General features: G+C 41.6%; 1 protein-coding gene across 1 annotated transcript in view; it reads left to right on the top strand.

The window, feature by feature from the left end:
• Positions 1 to 6: 6 nt before the first annotated feature.
• SIAE (sialic acid acetylesterase) overlaps positions 7 to 18,222 on the top strand; it is a 38,860-nt gene continuing 20,644 nt past the window's right edge. Inside the window, exons 1-3 of the mRNA XM_032359692.1 lie at positions 7 to 265; positions 4,209 to 4,370; positions 12,633 to 12,808. Coding sequence (XP_032215583.1) covers positions 199 to 265; positions 4,209 to 4,370; positions 12,633 to 12,808 — 405 coding nt within the window. The 5' untranslated portion in view covers positions 7 to 198. The remainder of the gene's footprint in view (positions 266 to 4,208; positions 4,371 to 12,632; positions 12,809 to 18,222) is intronic.

Below are 18,222 nucleotides of genomic sequence, written 5' to 3'. Positions count from 1 at the left end.
AGGGGTGAGGCATGGTCGCACCGGGCCGCCAGGGGCCGGCTTCGCGACAGAACTGCCCGGGAGGGGGTGGAGTCAGGCCTCCCCGCCCCGCGCAGGCCCCGCCCACGACTCCGGCCCCCCATTCCGCCCCCCCCACCCCCCGCCGCCCCTGAAGTCCGTGTCCAGAGTCCCGCACCCGGGTGGCGGATCTTCGCCAATATGGTAGCGCCGGGATTTGTGTTTGGGCTGGTGCTGCCTTTAATCCTGCCGGCTGACACGAGTGCAGGTGAGGCGGCCCGGCTCGGCCCGACCCCTGCCCGTCCACCTGCGCGGGCTCCGAGATGCCGCGTCCTCTGCAGGACCCGCGAACCGCGACCCTGGAGCCGGCCTGGGGACCCAGGCCTAGGCCGCAATGTCTGCGGTCGGTCCGCTTCCTCCACACCCTTGCACGGTCCTGATGACCGGTGTGGCGCAGAGGCACATGTGGGCGTATCTAAAGGGGGAGGCCCAAAGGTCCCAGACCGAGGCCCTCGGGGTCTTTGAATAACCGCGGGGGAAGTGGAAGGGGTGTGGCGAAGCTCGTTAGATAATATTTGCAAACAGGTGACTGAGTCATCCCCAACATTTCCCTGCAGCCCCCTCAGTAGTACCCTTGGGGAGGGTTTGCTTCAAGCCTGGTTCCTTAGGGGAATTATATTTGACTAGTTTAAGTGGTGATTAGGATTAGGAAATACTACCCCCTCACTAGCTCAGAATATTTAAGGCTTAGCCTTGATTTCTGGCGCAGGTTACGGATTTCGGTGGTGGGATAGTAGACACGGCATTGGGGAGGAGGGCGACTCACTTTGACTACTGTCCAGGGCGGATCCTGTCATTTGACTACTCCAGGCTGGACACCGAGCCACAGCCATGGAGAACCAGAGGGTGGACTCTGCCCTCTATGTCAAGTACAGTGAAAATGCCGGACCCGTTGTTTCCCTCAAACCAGTCAAACAGTGGAGCCCACAGATCCCTGCTAAGATAAGAAAGTTGAAGTGAGAATGGGGACAGGGTGCAGAAAAATGACTCTTGCTCCACTGCGAACCCTGAAGTACCCAGACTGAGACCGCCTGCAGCCCATCAGTAGTGTCTGGGGCTTTAACAAAAGTGTAGACCAGCACTGCTCTGTATAGCACTTTCTGACTCTCGTTCCCACTCAGTGACCTTTGAGTCCAGCCTAGGAGAGGAGAGTAAGGCCATTTTCAAATTAGTTTTTCTTTTAAAGGCTGTGAACTTTAATGCCAATACGGTATTCTGTCTTCACCTTTGGGTCTTACCGTTCCATTACTTTGATTTACAATGACTGTATTTTTCATTAATGCTTTAAATTTTCTTTACTTCTTATTTGGTTGCATATCCTGGCATCTTTCTTTCCAGTCGTTCCCCCTGTGCCCATGTTGACTATGTAAAATAGTTGAAATGTATAAAAATATATGAGCAATGAAACAAAAAAATTCAATACCCACGGGTGTTGCACCCAACTTAATAACTAGGTCATTGCATTTTATTGAGCCTCTCTGGGTGTTCCTCTCCAATGCATCCATCAGAGGTAACCTAAACACTGTCCTAATTTTGTCAGTCTAATTTTAATGACTACTTTTAATGTCCCCAGAATGCTAATTCCTGCTGTCTACTCCAACACCCAAATGAAGGAAAAATTGAAGACCTAAAAAAAAAAAAAAATTCAAATGCCAAGTGTCTTGTATTTGACAAAAGGAATGACCAGCCCCGCCTCCTTTCCTAGTCTCCTATTTTGTTCATTGCTCAATTCCTTGGTAATGTTCCACTGTCTACTCTTATCAGCTTGGAATGTGAGCTTTATAAGGGCAGGGAATAGGACTTTTTTTTTTTTTTTTTAATTTACCACCAGTATCTAACTGCAGCAGAGTGGAAATTGCAGTAACTTTGGAATCCAAGGTGGCTTGGTTTCTAGGCCTGTCCTAAACCACCTGTGTGGTTTCAGATTGGTCAAAGGAGTTGATGATGTGCAGTGTACTTAGCACTGTGCCTGCCACAAGTAAGCTCCCAGTAAAATGTAAGCTCCCTGCTGCTAGAGGGATTTTTGTCTGTTTTCTTTTTCTTTCTTTTTCTTCCTGTTATATTTGCAGTGCTTAAAGTGGTGCCTGGCACACAAGGCATCAATAAATATTTGTCAAATTAATTAATTAATACTCAAGCTATTAACTGCAATTACCTAAGCTACCTGGGTGTCAGTCTGGTGATCAGTAAGTAACATGATTGTACGTTGGGGTGTGAAAGATCCTTTCTACCTCTAAAATTCTTTAACGCAGGATGCCTGGGTGGCTCAGTCATTAAGCGTCTGCCTTTGACTCCGGTCGTGATCTTAGGGCTGTGGGATCAAGTCCCACATCAGGCTGCCCGACCTGCGGGAGGCCCGTTCTTCCCTCTTCCTCTCCACCTGCTTGTGTTCCCTCTCCCTCTGTGTCTCCCTCTGTCAAATAAGTAAATAAAATCTTTAAAAATAATAAATAAAAGTCTTTAACGCAGAAAAGAGCCAGGCACAAGGAGGTCCTGTAAATGCGTGTTGGCGAAAACAGACGGACTCGGAAAGATGTGTCCCCTGTCTGGAAGACAATGGCTGCACTCAGAGAGCCCATCGGTCTGCACAGGCTCATGTGGGAGCGGACAGCTGGTTTCCTTCATTCTGTTCCCCCCCTCCCCTCACCCTCACTCTGCTTAGCTCTTAGCCCTTTGGTTTCCAGTTTTTGTTCCATATGAGGTACCTACCCAAGACTAGGCCCTCCCACACATGTGCCTCTCCCCTTCCCTCCAGCTTGCTGCCAACCTGCTTATGCAATTGTGGGGTGGGAGAGTCTACTCCGAGCATTTTGCTTGTGGTAGCTGTGCCTCTCCAGCCCATTATCCAGCCTTCTGGATGATCTTTGGTTGTCATGTCAGTTATATGATGGGACTAAAAGCTCATGAGAGAGAGGGAGAGCAGAGCATGTTTAGCGACTGGGCTGTTACTTGAAACGCAGGACAAATAGGCCACCGAGTCTGTGTGGGATAGACCCCATTAACTGTGCTGTCCTGTTAAGCATAGCCTAAGGGGCCATCCTTATTTGTAGCTTCCAGGGAGGAAAATGTCAACCTTGTTAGTTCTCATTCTCCTTCCTGCCTATCATTTTTGCTTAAAGCCCTTAAAAAAACCCATAACTTTGTTAATTATTTTCTTCTAGGGATTTTAGTCTGTTTTGCTCAGACAAATTGGGACACAACTTAAGTTTTTTTTTTTTTTCCCTTGTTAAGTTTTGATGAGGAACTCACTGAGATAATTTGGATAGATGCTTGTTATTAATAAAATACTTCAATATAGGCTGCATGTTAAAAATAGGAATGATCTCGTTAAAGTGAGTTCTTATTCAGTCTTGTTAGTGACTCTAGAATAGAATCTGCAGTTTCAAGTGCTCTCCCTCTTGTTCTTTTTATATAATTTAGCTTGTGAGATGGGTAAAATTGAGACAGAAGACCTTTGTTCTGACATTTTGACCTTCTCTTTCTCACTGACCTTATTATTTCATCTTAATTTATCCGTACTTGCCTTAGAAGGAAGCAGACATGGCAGATATTCATAAATGCTTATTTAGAATTTTCAGTGGGTTGTCCAAAAAAAAAAAAAAACCCACCACAATAAGGGGAATTCTTTGTGGGAAATCGACACTGGTAGGATGGAAAAGGGGAGATAAAGAGTGAGGGGAAAAATTAGGGAAGGCTGTATTGGAGGGAGACAGGTTTCTTTATTCCCAGCAACAAGGAGTGGGCGTGGTAATAGAAAGTAGGGGAAGGAAGTGGTTTATTTTTCTCATAAATACCATCTGTGGGGTGTATAAGAGGAGCATGTTAGCAATATGGGGGGAGAAAGTGAAGCAGCAGGGCCAAGCCCCAGGGCAAAGTCAGATCAGGAGCTCTGAGGGGGAGGAGGCTGGTGGCACATGGGTTGCCCTAGGCTCTTTGAGTTTTTCTTTTATTGGTCACCTTGTACTATGCTGCCTATTGTTGGCAACCGTTCTTGTTAGGTCACTTACCTAATTGGGAGGAATAAGATCTGGGCTTAGAAGAATGAAAAGGGCTGGATATAGTCAAATTGTCCTGTATACTTTCTGTTCCTTGCTGTTTGAGCAGGTTCAATTGGTGATGACGCTTTTCTAAGGGTTTGTTACATTTTTTAGATGTCGCCTTTCGCTTCGCCTCATACATCAATAACTACATGGTGCTGCAGAAGGAGCCTGCCGGGGCAGTGATCTGGGGCTATGGCACATCGGGAGCCACGGTGACAGTGACTCTGTGGCAAGGTCAGGAAACCATCATGAGGAAAGTGACAAGTGTGAAAGGTAAGGAGGCTGGTCCTCTGTTCAGCTTTTGTCCTCTTCTGCCACCTGCTGGATAATCTGGAAATGAATGCTTAGGCTCCAGTTTAGGTTATCACAGCCATCCACCATCCCTAAGAGCTCGAGTATTTACCATGTGTAGGGCCCTGGGGATACAAAGGAAATCAAGACAAAGTCAAAGCCCCTGCCGTCCACGGTCTCATGGAGTAATGGGAATAGACACCAAGTCATAAATTGCAGCGTGATGAATACTATGGTCAAGGAGTATATAGAGTGTCATGGGATTCAGAAGAGAAACGTCTCACTCAGACTGGATGGTAAGAGACGATTCCTGCAGGAACTACCATTTGAACTGAATCATATATGAAGGAGAGGCGGTTCTGGATTCACCGTCTGGCTTCAGGTTCTGACTCTGTAACATTATCACCATAAAACCTCAGGCATGTTATTTAATGTCTCTGCATCACAATTTCCTTATTTTTGAAGTGGGGATAATATTGATATTTAAGGGTGCCTCGGTGACTCAGTCAGTGAAGTGGCTGCCTTTGGCTCAGGTCATGATCCCAGGGTCCTGGGATCGAGTCCCATATCGGGATCCCTGCTCAGCAGGGAGTCTGTTTCTCCTTCTCACTCTTCTTCTTTTTCTTCTCCTTCTTCTTCTTCTTGTGCTCTTTGTCTCAAATATATATAAATAAGATATTTAAAAAATGATATTTAGAATTATTGCAAAGATTAAATGAATTAACACATGTAAAGTACTTAGAACAGTGCCAGGCGCACAGGAAGTACTGAATAAATGTTAGCTGCCACTATATTGTTATATTTAGTCGGTCAAATATTTATTGAGTCCCCGTGTGCCAGATACTGTGCTAGGTAGTGGTGATACCATGATCAGCGAGATAGATGTGGTCTTCTTCTTCTTCCTTTTTTTTTTTAAAAGATTTTTTATTTATTTATTTATTTTTATTTATTTATCAGAGAGAGAGCACAGGCAGACAGAATGGCAGGCAGAGGCAGAGGGAGAAGCAGACTCCCTGCCAAGCAAAGAACCCGATGTGGGACTCGATCCCAGGATGCTGGGATCATGACCCGAGCTGAAGGCAGCTGCTTAACCAACTGAGCCACCCAGGCGTCCCATTCTTCTTCTTCTTTTTAAAGATTTTATTTATTTATTTGGCAGAGAGAGACATAGCAAGAGAGAGAATGCAAACAGAGGCAGAGGGAGAAGCAGGCTTCCTGCTGAGCGGGGAACCTGATGTGGGGCTCCATCCCAGGACCCTGGGATCATGACTTGAGATGAAGGCAGATGTTTAATGACTGAGCCACCCAGGCACCCCTAGATGTGGTCTTCTAAGGAAGCTTACAGATAGGGGAGGAGAGAGAAAAATAATAAGTAATGACAGGTAAGTGCGTTAGGTGCCACAGTCTAGAAGTGCAGTGTGCTCTGGGAGTACCTAGAGGAAATAACTCACTTAGCCTGAGGTTTATCTTGAAAGATGAGTAGGGCAAACCAGGTAGGGGGAATAGCCTGGACGAAAGCATGGAGGTGTGAGTGAGCACGGGTCCTTCGCGAGATGGCAAACAGGCTGGTTTGCTTGAACGCTGGGGTGTATGACTGCTGGCAGATGAGGGGGAGAAGGTTGGAAATGTAGGAAGGCTTGTCTGTCACTGCTAAGGAGTATATATTCTGGTTTGGATTTTTAGATTTTAAGCAGCAAAATAACTCAGTTGGATTTGTATTTTAGAAAGATGACTCTGGCAGCACGGTGGGAAATGGGTTGGAGATCAGTAAGAGTAGAGGTGGTGAGAACTGGTAGGCAGTTATGAGATTCTGGCAATAGACCGTGAAGGCCTTACCCAAGGTGGTGGCTGCAGGGATGTTCAAGAAGTTGAGAACCAGAAGCTTCCATGAGCAGACAGGTCCTACAAAGGATTCTCTGTCTAGAAGAGATAAAGCTATGTAAGGTAGCATGGGAAGAGCATAGCTGGAATTTACTGGAGGCAGGAAGTCACAGTCAGGGCTGGGTCAAGTGGAGATTGGATCAGATCTTGGTTAGAAGTAGCAATATAGCTATGGAGTATTCAAGGTGAGAGGCAGACGGGTAAGGAGGGTACTCTGGGGAGCAGTGGGGTGAAGGTGGGAGTTGGTGGTTTGAGCTGTGAGTTGAATATATGGATGACTGGGAAGCTTATGGAAATCCTTTTGGCCCTTGAAAACAAAGATGGCTGAATCAGTTCTTGTCAATATCCAATTCAGAGTGATCCAGACCCTGGTGCAGGCTCTTTGTAATTAATTTCCATTCAATGAATATTTTTAACTATTATGTACCAGCCGTAGATGCAAGGTGAGTGCTTCTAGTTCTTGGATTTTAAAACTTCTTGAGGTAGGAATGTTATTGGGTAAGACTAAGAGTTAAAAGGGAAGCTTAAGCTGATTGAGAAATTGTTCTCTGTTAGATTTAAATGCTACTGGTGACCTATAGGATAAACTGAAAAGGAATTCAAGAGATGAGAAGTGCTTTCTTTTAGTGTTGTGTCCATCTCAGAAATTAGCAGCACAGAGTATTTATTGAGTGTAATCTCAGTAAATGATGTCGATTTATAAATCCAAAGAACCACTGTAGTTTAAATATAATAAATAGGATATTCTTGGTGCCAATAATTAACATACCAATAAATATTTAGAAGATAGAGGCAACATAGTACTATAATGGTAGATACAGAAGATGTATATATATTTATATGTATATACATATATACATATGTATGTGTATACTTTATATATATTTATTAGGCTCTCCACATTTGCTTGGTACAAAAAAAGGTATTTATTTAATGTAGATCCATAAACCTCCTTATAGGGGCATCTTGATCTTTGCCCATATATATAGCATTTCAGATTTTTAAAAATGTTCTTATGCATTATTTTAAGTCTTTTTTCCCCTCCTGGCTATTGTAAGACCAATATTGGGAATGGCCAGAAATGGGACATGAGGGTAGGTAGTGACAACAAGGCGTGAAATGTAATTAATTAGGGGGTGAGCCTTTCTTTTCCTTCATGGTGATAGAGAACTTGCTCACTTGTATTGAGTTCAATCCTATAAATATCAACTGAAGGCTTATTGTGTATAAAACCCCGAAACCCTAGAAAATACGAAGAAGAATACAAATTGTGCCCATCCTGCAGGAACGCACTCTCTCATGCTTTCCATTCACATTCGGTACTTTAGGTTTAAGTAATGCTTCTGTTGCTTTACTGCAGAGTGATGTGTCATTTGAAGTTAAAATATTCAGCAGCACCCTAAGGGAACCGAGTGATTCATAGACTATTGACGGTAATTTCACAGGGAAAGGGGGGATGTTATTGGTAGCAGTGGGGGTAGATCTCTTTATTAGGCTGTCCACGTTTACTAGGTAAGGAAGAAAGGTATGCATTGTATGTAGATCCATGAACTATCAATAGGGGCATCTCACTCTGTTCTGCACAAGAAGCAACACAGATAAAGTGTTATTTGGAGTAAAGGACGCAAACATATAGGAAATTTTATAGGGCAGCAAAGAAAATGCTTCTGAAAGGAAACACTGCAGGGTATATCAGAGGGTTGATTTCTGTCTGAATTTTCATGAGGGCTCTGGGATTTTCAGCTAGACTACCTCAATTTGTCACTCTATCTCTGTTAATATTTACCTTATTACCTATAATCAATCCCTCGGGTGCCCGCAACAAAATGGATTTAACAGCATGAAGGTTTTTGTCCAGCAGACTGACACTCAAGCTTTGGGAAAATTAAAAACTTGAGGGAATGATTGGGAATATGGGTCAGGTATGGGCCTATTCAGACCATCTTGTCAAATGATGCCTGATGATTCTTTCAGACACAAGGAATAAAATGAAGGGGGGGAAGCGTGTATCCTCTCACTCTGATGCACATGGGGGGGTGCGTGGGGGGTGGTAACATGAGGGTGTGTCTGGATTTGTCATCACGACTGTGGTAAGCAGAGATATTTTCTCTAACTTAGAGAATTCCAAAAAGCTTAAACCCCTTAGAGAAGCAAAAAGCTCCCAGTTGCAGTGTTAGCATGCATGCTCCTTTTCTATGCTACATAATAAAGAAACTACCACAAACTTAGGTGCTTATGAGAACACATATTTATTATGACCCAGTTTCTAGCGATCTGGAAGCCTGGGCCATCACTCAGCTGGGTTCTCTGCTGAGGGTCTCACAAGACTGAAATCAAGTGTTGGCTGGGCTGTGTTCTCGTCTGGAAGCTTGACTAGGGAATGATGCCCCGCTCTTGTAGATTGCAGGCAGATTCATTTCCTTATGCTGACAGCATTCGTGGAAGCAATTCTGTGGCTCCAAGTCTCCGATCTTGAGACCTTCTTTATTTTATTTTATTTTTTTAAAGATTTTGTTTATTTATTTAACAGAGAGAGATCACAAGTAGGCAGAGAGGCAGGCAGAGAGAGAGAGGGAAGCAGGCTCCCTGCTGAGCAGAGAGCCCGATTCAGGGCTCGATCCCAGGGCCCTGGGATCATGACCCAAGCTGAAGGCAGAGGCTTACCCCGCTGAGCCACCCAGGCGCCCCAAGACCTTCTTTATTTTAAAGGGCTCACCTTATTAGGTCGGGGCCCACCCAAGGATTTCTCCCTTTTCATTAACTTAAAGTCCGCTGATTAGGGACTTTAATTCCATTGGCAAAACTCCTTTATCTTTAACCAAGTCATCACGAGAATGACATCTCCTCCCCCATGCCATTTTCTGTTGGTTAGAAGCAAATCACAGATTCTGCCTGTATTTGAAGGGGAGGGGACTACATAAGGGTGTGACTTATGGGGGGTCACTGTGTCTGCCGTAGTGTGCTATCATTTAAACAACTTGCATAAACAGTTTTATTGCTAGAAAAATACTCAAGCTTTTTTTTTTTTTTCTTTTTACATTCGTATTTGGTGGTGGTGGAGGTGAACTTTATACAGAATAAATGTAGGTTGTCAAGGGGCATTTTGGGCACTGAGATCTCCCAGTCACTTCCACAAATCACTGAGCTGATTTGCGGCTGGTGAAGTGCCAGGGTTTCTGTGGGAAGAAGCAAATAAGGCTGCTTCTTCCAGCTCTAGGCTTTCCTTTTGGGAAGGGAACGGTCATGGATAATTTTCCTTTTTCTCTTGGCATCTGAGATTTGGCACAATAACCCGAAAACTAATTACCATCTGATGTGAATAGCAAAAGGGAAGAAAGCATGAAAGCACTTTATGACTAATCATGTCTTTAGACAAATTCCTTTAATTTTTCTTTCCCTTTGATGATTTGTTCTTCCGATTTTTGAGGTGGGGGTTGGTCAAGGAGTTGGAATGAAAAAAAAAAAAAAAAAGAGTTCTTTACCTAAGCCCTTGTCCCGGTATGTAGAGAAGTAGGAAGAGAAGAGGGACAGGAAGAAATAGGCCACAAGATACGCTCACCATTGGACACGGAAACACAAAGCCCTAATTGGTTTGCGTGGTCAGCGCTGGCCTTTACTCTCTGTGGGTTACCTGATGGCAAGCCTGGCACACGGTAAGCACTCAAAGACACTTTATAATGAGGGAAGGACATGAATCTTCCCCCATGGGAGAAGAAAGAATAGGAGGAAGCAGAAATTTGAATGCAACAAAAATGAGAATGTACAGAAACCTGGGCCTGGATTGATAAGTGAGGTGGTAAGATGGCAGGTGATGAGGGCCCAGAAGAAGGAACCAGAGCAGCTGTTGCTCGGAAAGCCCATCAGGATCAGCGGAAAGCCAGCTGGGGGGTGAACTTCCAACTCTTGTTAGCGACTCAGTTGTATTGTTTGGCTTCAACCTCATGGATGTGGTGGGTCAACACAGTTTCTAAATACTCTAAGTGGATTTCATCATCCTGTGGTGAGCTCCGCTTTATCCAGCCGTTCTCTGTGGGAAACGGGGTGACTTTTGCCTTTGTCATTCTACCCTTGCCTTTAGTCTAAGAAGCAGCCTTCGCAGGGGTTGCCCTCCTTTGTGTGTACTTAACCAGGGAGGGAATCCTTGTTGTTTTAACGAATTGTTTCTCAGTTAGTTTGACCCCTAGTCAGCTCTCTGCAGTGGGTCTGGTGTCTCCTGCGTTCCCAGCCAGGCAGCTTCACTTAACCCTCATTATTGTGTCAGAGTTTATTTATTTATTTTTATCAAGTGGGAGAGGGAAACCGCTTGAAACTGAGAGAACTTGAGGAGCAGGGCAGAGGCGGTTCTCCAGGGTCTGTGAGGGAGCTGAGAGCTTTCCTCAGGAGAGCAGTGCTTGGGGATAAGCGTCAGGCCTGCATCCCTAGTCCTCCTCAGAATATTTAGGTTCTAGAAGGAGCTCATCCTCCTGCTGTCGTAGGCCGATGTTGCCATCTCTTGTCCAAATGTCTCCCCTTGCTCTTATTTTTCTTCTTGTTGCTGGGCAGCAAAACGTTTTGTTCCAGAGGACCCAGTGAAGACCATTTTGTTCACCAGCCATACTGGTGTGACATACTGTGTGACTGAGGCAAAGTGTAAATATCTAGTAAGCAACAGTGAGTAGAAGTAGATTGTTTAGTAGTAAAAAGCTAAAAAATCGTCCTGCCTAAGTTTTTTGACCTCCTTATCAGTAAATGAGTAACGTTGGTGGCAGAAGGACAGAGCTTCGGGAAGATATGTCCGTGCAAGAAGCCTGGAAAGACCTTGGCAAGCCTGTCGTTGGGACAGATTGGCGTGTCTGTCTGCTCAGAAGCGTGAGCCATACGGCACATATCACACCTGTGCGACACAATCTGCACTAGCTGCCCACTGTTTCCAAAACAGTGATTTTTCCGCTTTAGGTGAATTATACATTTAATATGTTGCTGTCTGGCTACTGCTGGTGTAAAAACGATAGTGAACATTTGGACCTGGCTTTAACTGACCTCCAAGAGACGGGAGAAGCAATCTCAGTCAGTTTTACTTTTGAGAGGAACACGCGTGTACCCTTTTGCTGGTGCCTTGGGCCTTTTCGACACTTTCCCCAAGACTGAGCAATCCTGTATGGCCCAAGCTGTTACTCATCTCCTGTCGTGCATCTGGACCCCTCATGCTCCTGCGTAGCTTTTGCTGATTTGGAAGAACCTAGCACCGTGGCTAGCACACAGTAGGCACCTGGATAGTATTTTTTCATTATTATTTTTTTACAGGTTGCTGTGATGACTTCAGGCTGCTCCATTTCCAGTTCTTACCATTGTTTCCCTTTGAACTAACATTGATCCGATGGGCACGGATTAGAAATGATTTTGTATTCTTTGGCATTGTGCCAAGAATATTTATTTTAAAATGATCACTTCTCTATGTTCTTTATTTTTCTCACTCACATTTCTTCAACTTTGTGCATGTTGTTTGGTTCTCCGAGGCATAATTTTGCCATTTTGAAGATATTTTCCTTAAGTTTCCGAGTATGATGTTGGCAGTGGTGGTAGTATGAGTGGGTGAGAGGTAGGAAGGTGGTAGGGGGGTGGTTCTTAAGGAATATGCTATGCATTTCTGAAATAGGGTCTTGGATAGCTTTTTCATCTTCCTAATTGAGTCCGAAAACCTTGTGTCTGGTAAATAACTCTGAAAATAATTAATTGGGCACGTCTGAATAGCTTCTTCATAGAGATTAATTTGTATTCTCCTACCGTTTCCTTGTATGTCACTCTCTCTGCTCACCTGTGAGTCTGGAGAACCCAGACCCAACGGTAGCGTTAATCCTTGGATGCAACATGGGGAGTGGGTCGGGGAGCGATGACAAGGATGATACCATCAAGTAAGGGGAAAGTTCCAGATTGTAAATGATTTTCTCTAACCTGTGTTCATTTTTGATTATATAATACAGACTAGTTTGGGGCACTGTAAATCCATTAGATTACAATTCTATTAATATTGGCAGTTGGATGAGAGTTTCTATTTAATGTTTTTTTTTTAAATTAAACTCCCTGAATTTTAATCTCAGTATGTTTTTGTCTGTTCTCACTTAGGATTATAACCGGGTGATTTATTTTTCCTGTAAATGCTTCAGTTACAAGGAAGGAGGGACTGGTACAGATTAAGGATAGAAATGCCACTGGTTTTGTTATTTCTATTTGCTTGTGTGAAATTTGGCCAATCTTCCTATCTTTGAATTCAGCTCATCACAATGTCTGGGTTTAGCCACAAATGAGTGTGACGCATGGCAGGACTGGACTTTAATTTCATTTTAATTGATTGATTAATTCTTTGGAGCCTCTTAATGCTTTCAGGACACTCTAACAGCTGGATGGTGGTTCTGGATCCTGTGAAGCCTGGGGGACCTTACGAGATGGTGGCACAACAGACTTTTGGGAGAACGAACAGCACGCTGAGAGTTCATGATGTCCTGTTTGGAGATGTCTGGCTTTGCAGTGGGCAGAGTAACATGCAGATGACAGTTTCACAGGTAATTTTCAGAAGTTCAGTGTTAATAATGTTGATGATGATGAAGAAGAAGAAAAAAGAAGGAGGAAGGAGGAGGTAGAAACCTTCTTTTTTACCAGAGGCAAAAATCTGTTCTAAGTGTTTGGAATGTAATAATTTGATTTAATGACTTGATGAGGTGAATATCATTCATTTCCTAGATGGGGACACTGGCCAGGGAGGTTAAAATGACCTGCTTAAGGTCAGCAGTTAATAATAGAGCCAGGTGACTCCAGAGCCTTTCTTAATCACGCCTGGTGCACTGCAAGGGTGTGGGGCACTCTTTCCTCCCCTTCCTGAGCTAAAGGCAGAAGCTGGAGTATCCCATGGTCAGAGAGATTTCATATCAAATTGAAGACAAAGTAGATTACTCTTCTTCTTGATAGGTTTTAGAAGATGAGCTTCTGGAGAGAGCCTGGGAAATCAAAACAATTAGATTTTGTTTTAAGCTATGCATCTAGTAGAATACACGTCTTTTGTTGTCATGGAGATTTAACAAATTGAGACCAAATGTTGGCTTTGCCTTTCATCAGTTGTATGACTTGGAGCAAATCACTGTATTTCTGAGACTTTGTTTTCAAAATGTACTTTTTATTTTTTATTTTTATTCTTTTAAAGATTTTATTTATTTATTTGACAGACAGAGAGTACAAGTAGGCAGAGAGTACAAATAGGCAAATCAACTATTTGATTTGCAAATAGTTTCCCACTCTGTAGGCAGAGAGAGAGGAAGGGAAGCAGTCTCCCCGCTGAGCAGAGAGCCCAATGTGGGACTCGATCCCAGAACCCTGAGATCATGACCTGAGCCGAAGGCAGCGCCTTAACCCACTGAGCCACCCAGTCGCCCTCAAAATGTACTTTTTAAAACAATCATTGTTAAAATGAATATAACATCATATTTATCATTTTAACCATTGCCAAGTGTACAACTCTGGGGCATTAAACATATTCACGGTCCTGTGAGTACCTATCACCAGTATCTATACTCAAGATTTTTCATCATCCCTGTTGTAAACTCTGTACCCATTAAACAAGAACTCCTCCTTTTCTCTCCCTCTTCCAGCCCCTGGTAACCTCTGTTCTGCTTTCTTCCTATGAATTTGCCTGTTCTTGTACCTCAGTTTTCAGTGTATAAGTCTCTTACCTCCTTGGCTAGATTTATTCCCAAGTATTAAATTCATTTGTTCTTTAGTTCATTCATTCCCTCATTCATTCATGCATTCATTTTCTGCCTAGAAACCATCTTCCTTTCTTTTTCTTCTTTTTTAGATGCTGTTGTAAATGGAATCATGCAATCTTTGTCCTTCTATGTCTCACTCATTTTACTAAGTATAATGTTTTCAAGGTCTATCCGTGTTGTAGCATATATCAAAATTTTCCCCTTTTTTATGACGCATTTTGTTTATGCATTCTTCTGTTGGTGGATGCTTGGGGGTTTCTGTCTTTTGGCTGTTGTGAATGATGCTGCTAGGAGCATCGCTTTACAGATATCTGTTCAAGTCCCTGCTTTCAGTTTTTTTGGATATATACCTATGAGTGAAATTGCTGGATCATCTGTTAGTTCTATGTTTAACTTTTGAGGAACCACCAAACCATTCTTCCACAGTGCCTGTACTATTTTATGTTCCTACTAGGAATCTGCAAAGGTTTCAATTTCTTTAACACATGTTACTTTCTAGTTTTTTGTTAATTAAAAAAATTTTTTTATTATAGCCATGCTAGTAGATATGATTGTAGTTTTGATTTGCTTTTCCCTAATGATTTAATGATGTTGAGTGTTATTTCATGTACTTATTGGCCATTTATATATTTTCTTGGGGAACTAAGTTCTTTTTATTTATTTTTAAAAGAATTTTATTATTTTTTGTTACATTATATTAGTCACCATACAGTACATCATTAGTTTTTGATGTAGTGTTCCATGATTCATTGTTTGCATATAATACCCAGTGTGCCATGCAATATGTACCTTCCTTAATCTTTGTCCATTTTTCAATTGGGGTGTTTGTTGTTGAGTTGTAGGAATTATTTATATATTCTAGATATTAATCCCTTTTCAGATATTTGATTTGCAAATAGTTTCCCACTCTGTAGGTTGTCATTTCACATTCTTGAGAGTATCCTTTGATACACAAAATTTCTTAATTTTGTTGAAGTCTAGTTCATTTATTAATGTTTTGTTGTCTATGCTTTTGGTGTCATACTGATGAAATTGTTGCCAAATACAAAGGTTTTCCCCAGTGTTGTCCTCTAAGAATGCTATAGTTTTACCATAAATCCATTTTTTGGATTATTTGATCTATTTTTGGGGGTCAGTTTTTATTGGGTGAAGGTATAAGGTGAAGGTCTAACTTCATCCTTTTGCAAGTGGATATCCGGTTCTCCCAGCATCATTTGTTGAGGACTAGCCTTTTGCTATCATACTCTTGGAATTCCAATTGACCATATATGTGTGTTTATTTCTGGGCTTCCTCTTTTATTCCATTGGTCTATATGTCTCTGCTTATCCTCATACCATACTGTTTTAATTACTGTAACTTTGTAGAAGGTTTCAAAGTTGCGAAGTGTAAGTCTTCCAACTTTATTCTTCTTTTTCAAGATTGCTTTTTGCTAGTCATGGTTCCTTGCAATTCCGTATGAATATGAGGATATACTTTTCCATTTCTGCAAAAAAAGGCTACTGTAATTTTGATAGATACTGTGTTGAATCTATAGATTGCTTTGGGTAATATTGACATTTTAATGGAGTTAAGCCTACTTGATATGAAGGGATGTTTTCCCATTAATTTACATCTTTATTTTTTTCAGCAGCATTTTACAGTTTTCAATGTACACATTTCTTACCTCCTTTGCTAGCTTTATTCCTAAGTAATTATTTTTGATACTATTATAAATTAATTTTCTCATAAGACTGCTCATTGCTGGTGTATAGAAACAAGTGAGTTTTGCATGTTGGTCTTGTACCCTGAAACTTAGCATATCATCTGTGAATAGAGATAGTTATACCTATTTGGATGCCTTTTATTTCTTTTTTCTTTTCTAATAGCTCTGGCTAGCACTTTTAGTGTGATATTGAGTAATAGTGGTGAAAACAGACATCCTTTTCTTGTCCTGGTTTTAGGGAGAAAGCTTTCACTCTTTCACCACTGAGTGTGATCTTACTTGTGGGTTTTTCATAAGTGCCTTTTATCATGTTGAGGAAATTTCTCTCTATTTCTAGTTGTCTGATTTTTTTTTTTTAAATCATGAAAGTATGCTGAATTTTGTTAAATGTCTGGGACTTAGTTTTCATGACTGTACTGACCTAATTTACAAAGATTAAATTATTGTGTTTGTTTCTAAAAGGTCTTTATAAATTGAAAACTGCTGTCTAAAAATAAAATGTCACTATGTTTTTAAACTTTTTATTATAAAACATTTCAAGCACACACAAAAATTAAGAGACTTATACACACCTATATACCCATCACTTAGATTGACAGTTGTGAATATTTTGTCATATTTGGTTTATGTATGTGTGTGTTTGTGTGTGTGTGTATGTGAACTATCTCAAGGTAAGCTGAAGACATCCTGATACTTCACTTGGGTATCATATATGAAATTAATATATATTCGTATGTCAAATTAATATGTTTAGATGTGTTTTTTCTTTACACAGAAAGGAGAGATAATAGGCCAGTGATGATTATTTTTGCTCAGTTTTTTCATAGCCTAGGATTTCTTTTGTTGGCATCAATTCTTCTTTCTCTCTTTCAGTCATGGTCTTTGAAGAGTAACTGTTCTTAAATATTGAGACCTCATATTTTTTCTCCTCCCTTATTATATAACTATATAGAGCTTCACTGCTAGAATATTGGGTGGAAGAGCACTGGTAGGCTCCCAAGGAGGGATGGGGCACATAGAGTACATGGAGAATCAAGTGGGACAGAGCAAGGGAATTCTGATTTGCCAATGTCAGTCAGTGATGAAATTCACTTTGAAGGTTCATGTCTTCATTGCTCTTAGAGAATAGGGCCCCTCCTCTGATTGAGTGAGGTTTCTTAAGTAAAGCTGGATAGAAAGGACACTGGAAAAAGTTGCCAAGGGAAGCATGCCTCATACTTTGGTATTCTAGCAAGACAGTAGTGGTAGCACAAAGCCTTGGTGCTCTGTGTCTTTAGCACTCAGCTTCCTTTTTAAAATCTGCTCTACTTTCCAAATGAAACCCCAAAACTATCTAGAATGAGGAGGTTGGATTTTGGGATAGGGTGTGATAGGTTTAGTACTTTGGGCCTCCGAATTGTCATGGCTTCATTGGTTTGGTGGAAGCTATCTGACTTAAAAATAAAGTAAGGGAGGGGCGCCTCGGTGGCTCAGTGAGTTAAAGCCTCTACCTTCAGCTGAGGTCAGGATCGCAGGGTCCTGGGATCCGGCCCCGCATCGGGCCCCGCATCGGGCCCCGCATCGGGCCCCGCATCGGGCTCTCTGCTCAGCGGGGAGCCTGCTTCCCCCTCTCTCGCTGCCTGCCTCTCTGCCTACTGGTGATCTCTGTCTGTCAAATAAATAAATAAAATCTTTTTAAAAAAAGAAAGTAAGGGAGACTGTTGTGGTTTCATTTCAATTGGAATCAGGGCTGAATAGTGTATTAGCAAGTTCATAGATATATTGAAACTAATCCGCTTAAAGTATTGCTGAAAGAGGAGTAAAGATTTTTCTGTGCAGTATCAGAACTTAAGAGAAATTACTCTGACTTAAGTTCTTTGACACATTTGAAACTGGGATTGATTTTCTTTGCTTATCTGTATGTTCTTATTTTTCTATAATGAGCATGAAATAACTAATTTTTAAAAGAAAGCTGTAACAACGGAAATTGATACTGACTTAACTAATCTCTTAAATATTTATCGAATGCACTATTTACAATGAAGAGTCATATTATATAAACAGGAATCTTAGGAATAAATTCTTTAATTTGCATCATGGGTTGGCACAGATATGTTCTGTGTACTTTGATTTATTTCCTTTAATTGGCTAAGAACTTGAAAACCTTATTGTCTTCCCAGGTCTTCCTAAAACTTAATTTCTTCTCAAGTTGATTTTTATTTTCCTGCCTTTCTCTCATTACCTACTTCTCCATTTTTGAGAAATACTTAAATTTGAGATTTAAAAATCTCTATGATGACACTGTGATCTCAGTTCATTTATCTTAAAAGAAAATTATAAAATTGGGTCCTTTCACATACTTTGATTTCTTGTTTTGCTTCTATTTCTTCTACCCATGATTGCTTTTTTTTCTTTTTCGTTTGTTAACCAATCACTAAATAGTGCTACTAAAAAGGTTCTATTCTGGACATATCTACTTCATTTTTTATTAGTTTTGTAATTCAGAATCTAAATTCTTGCATTTATGTCTTCATA

This window comes from Mustela erminea, chromosome 9 (genome assembly GCF_009829155.1).
Source record: "Mustela erminea isolate mMusErm1 chromosome 9, mMusErm1.Pri, whole genome shotgun sequence".
Taxonomy (NCBI): domain Eukaryota; kingdom Metazoa; phylum Chordata; class Mammalia; order Carnivora; family Mustelidae; genus Mustela; species Mustela erminea.
Note: the sequence above shows the minus strand (reverse complement) of the source record. Positions and strands in the feature narration are given on the sequence as shown.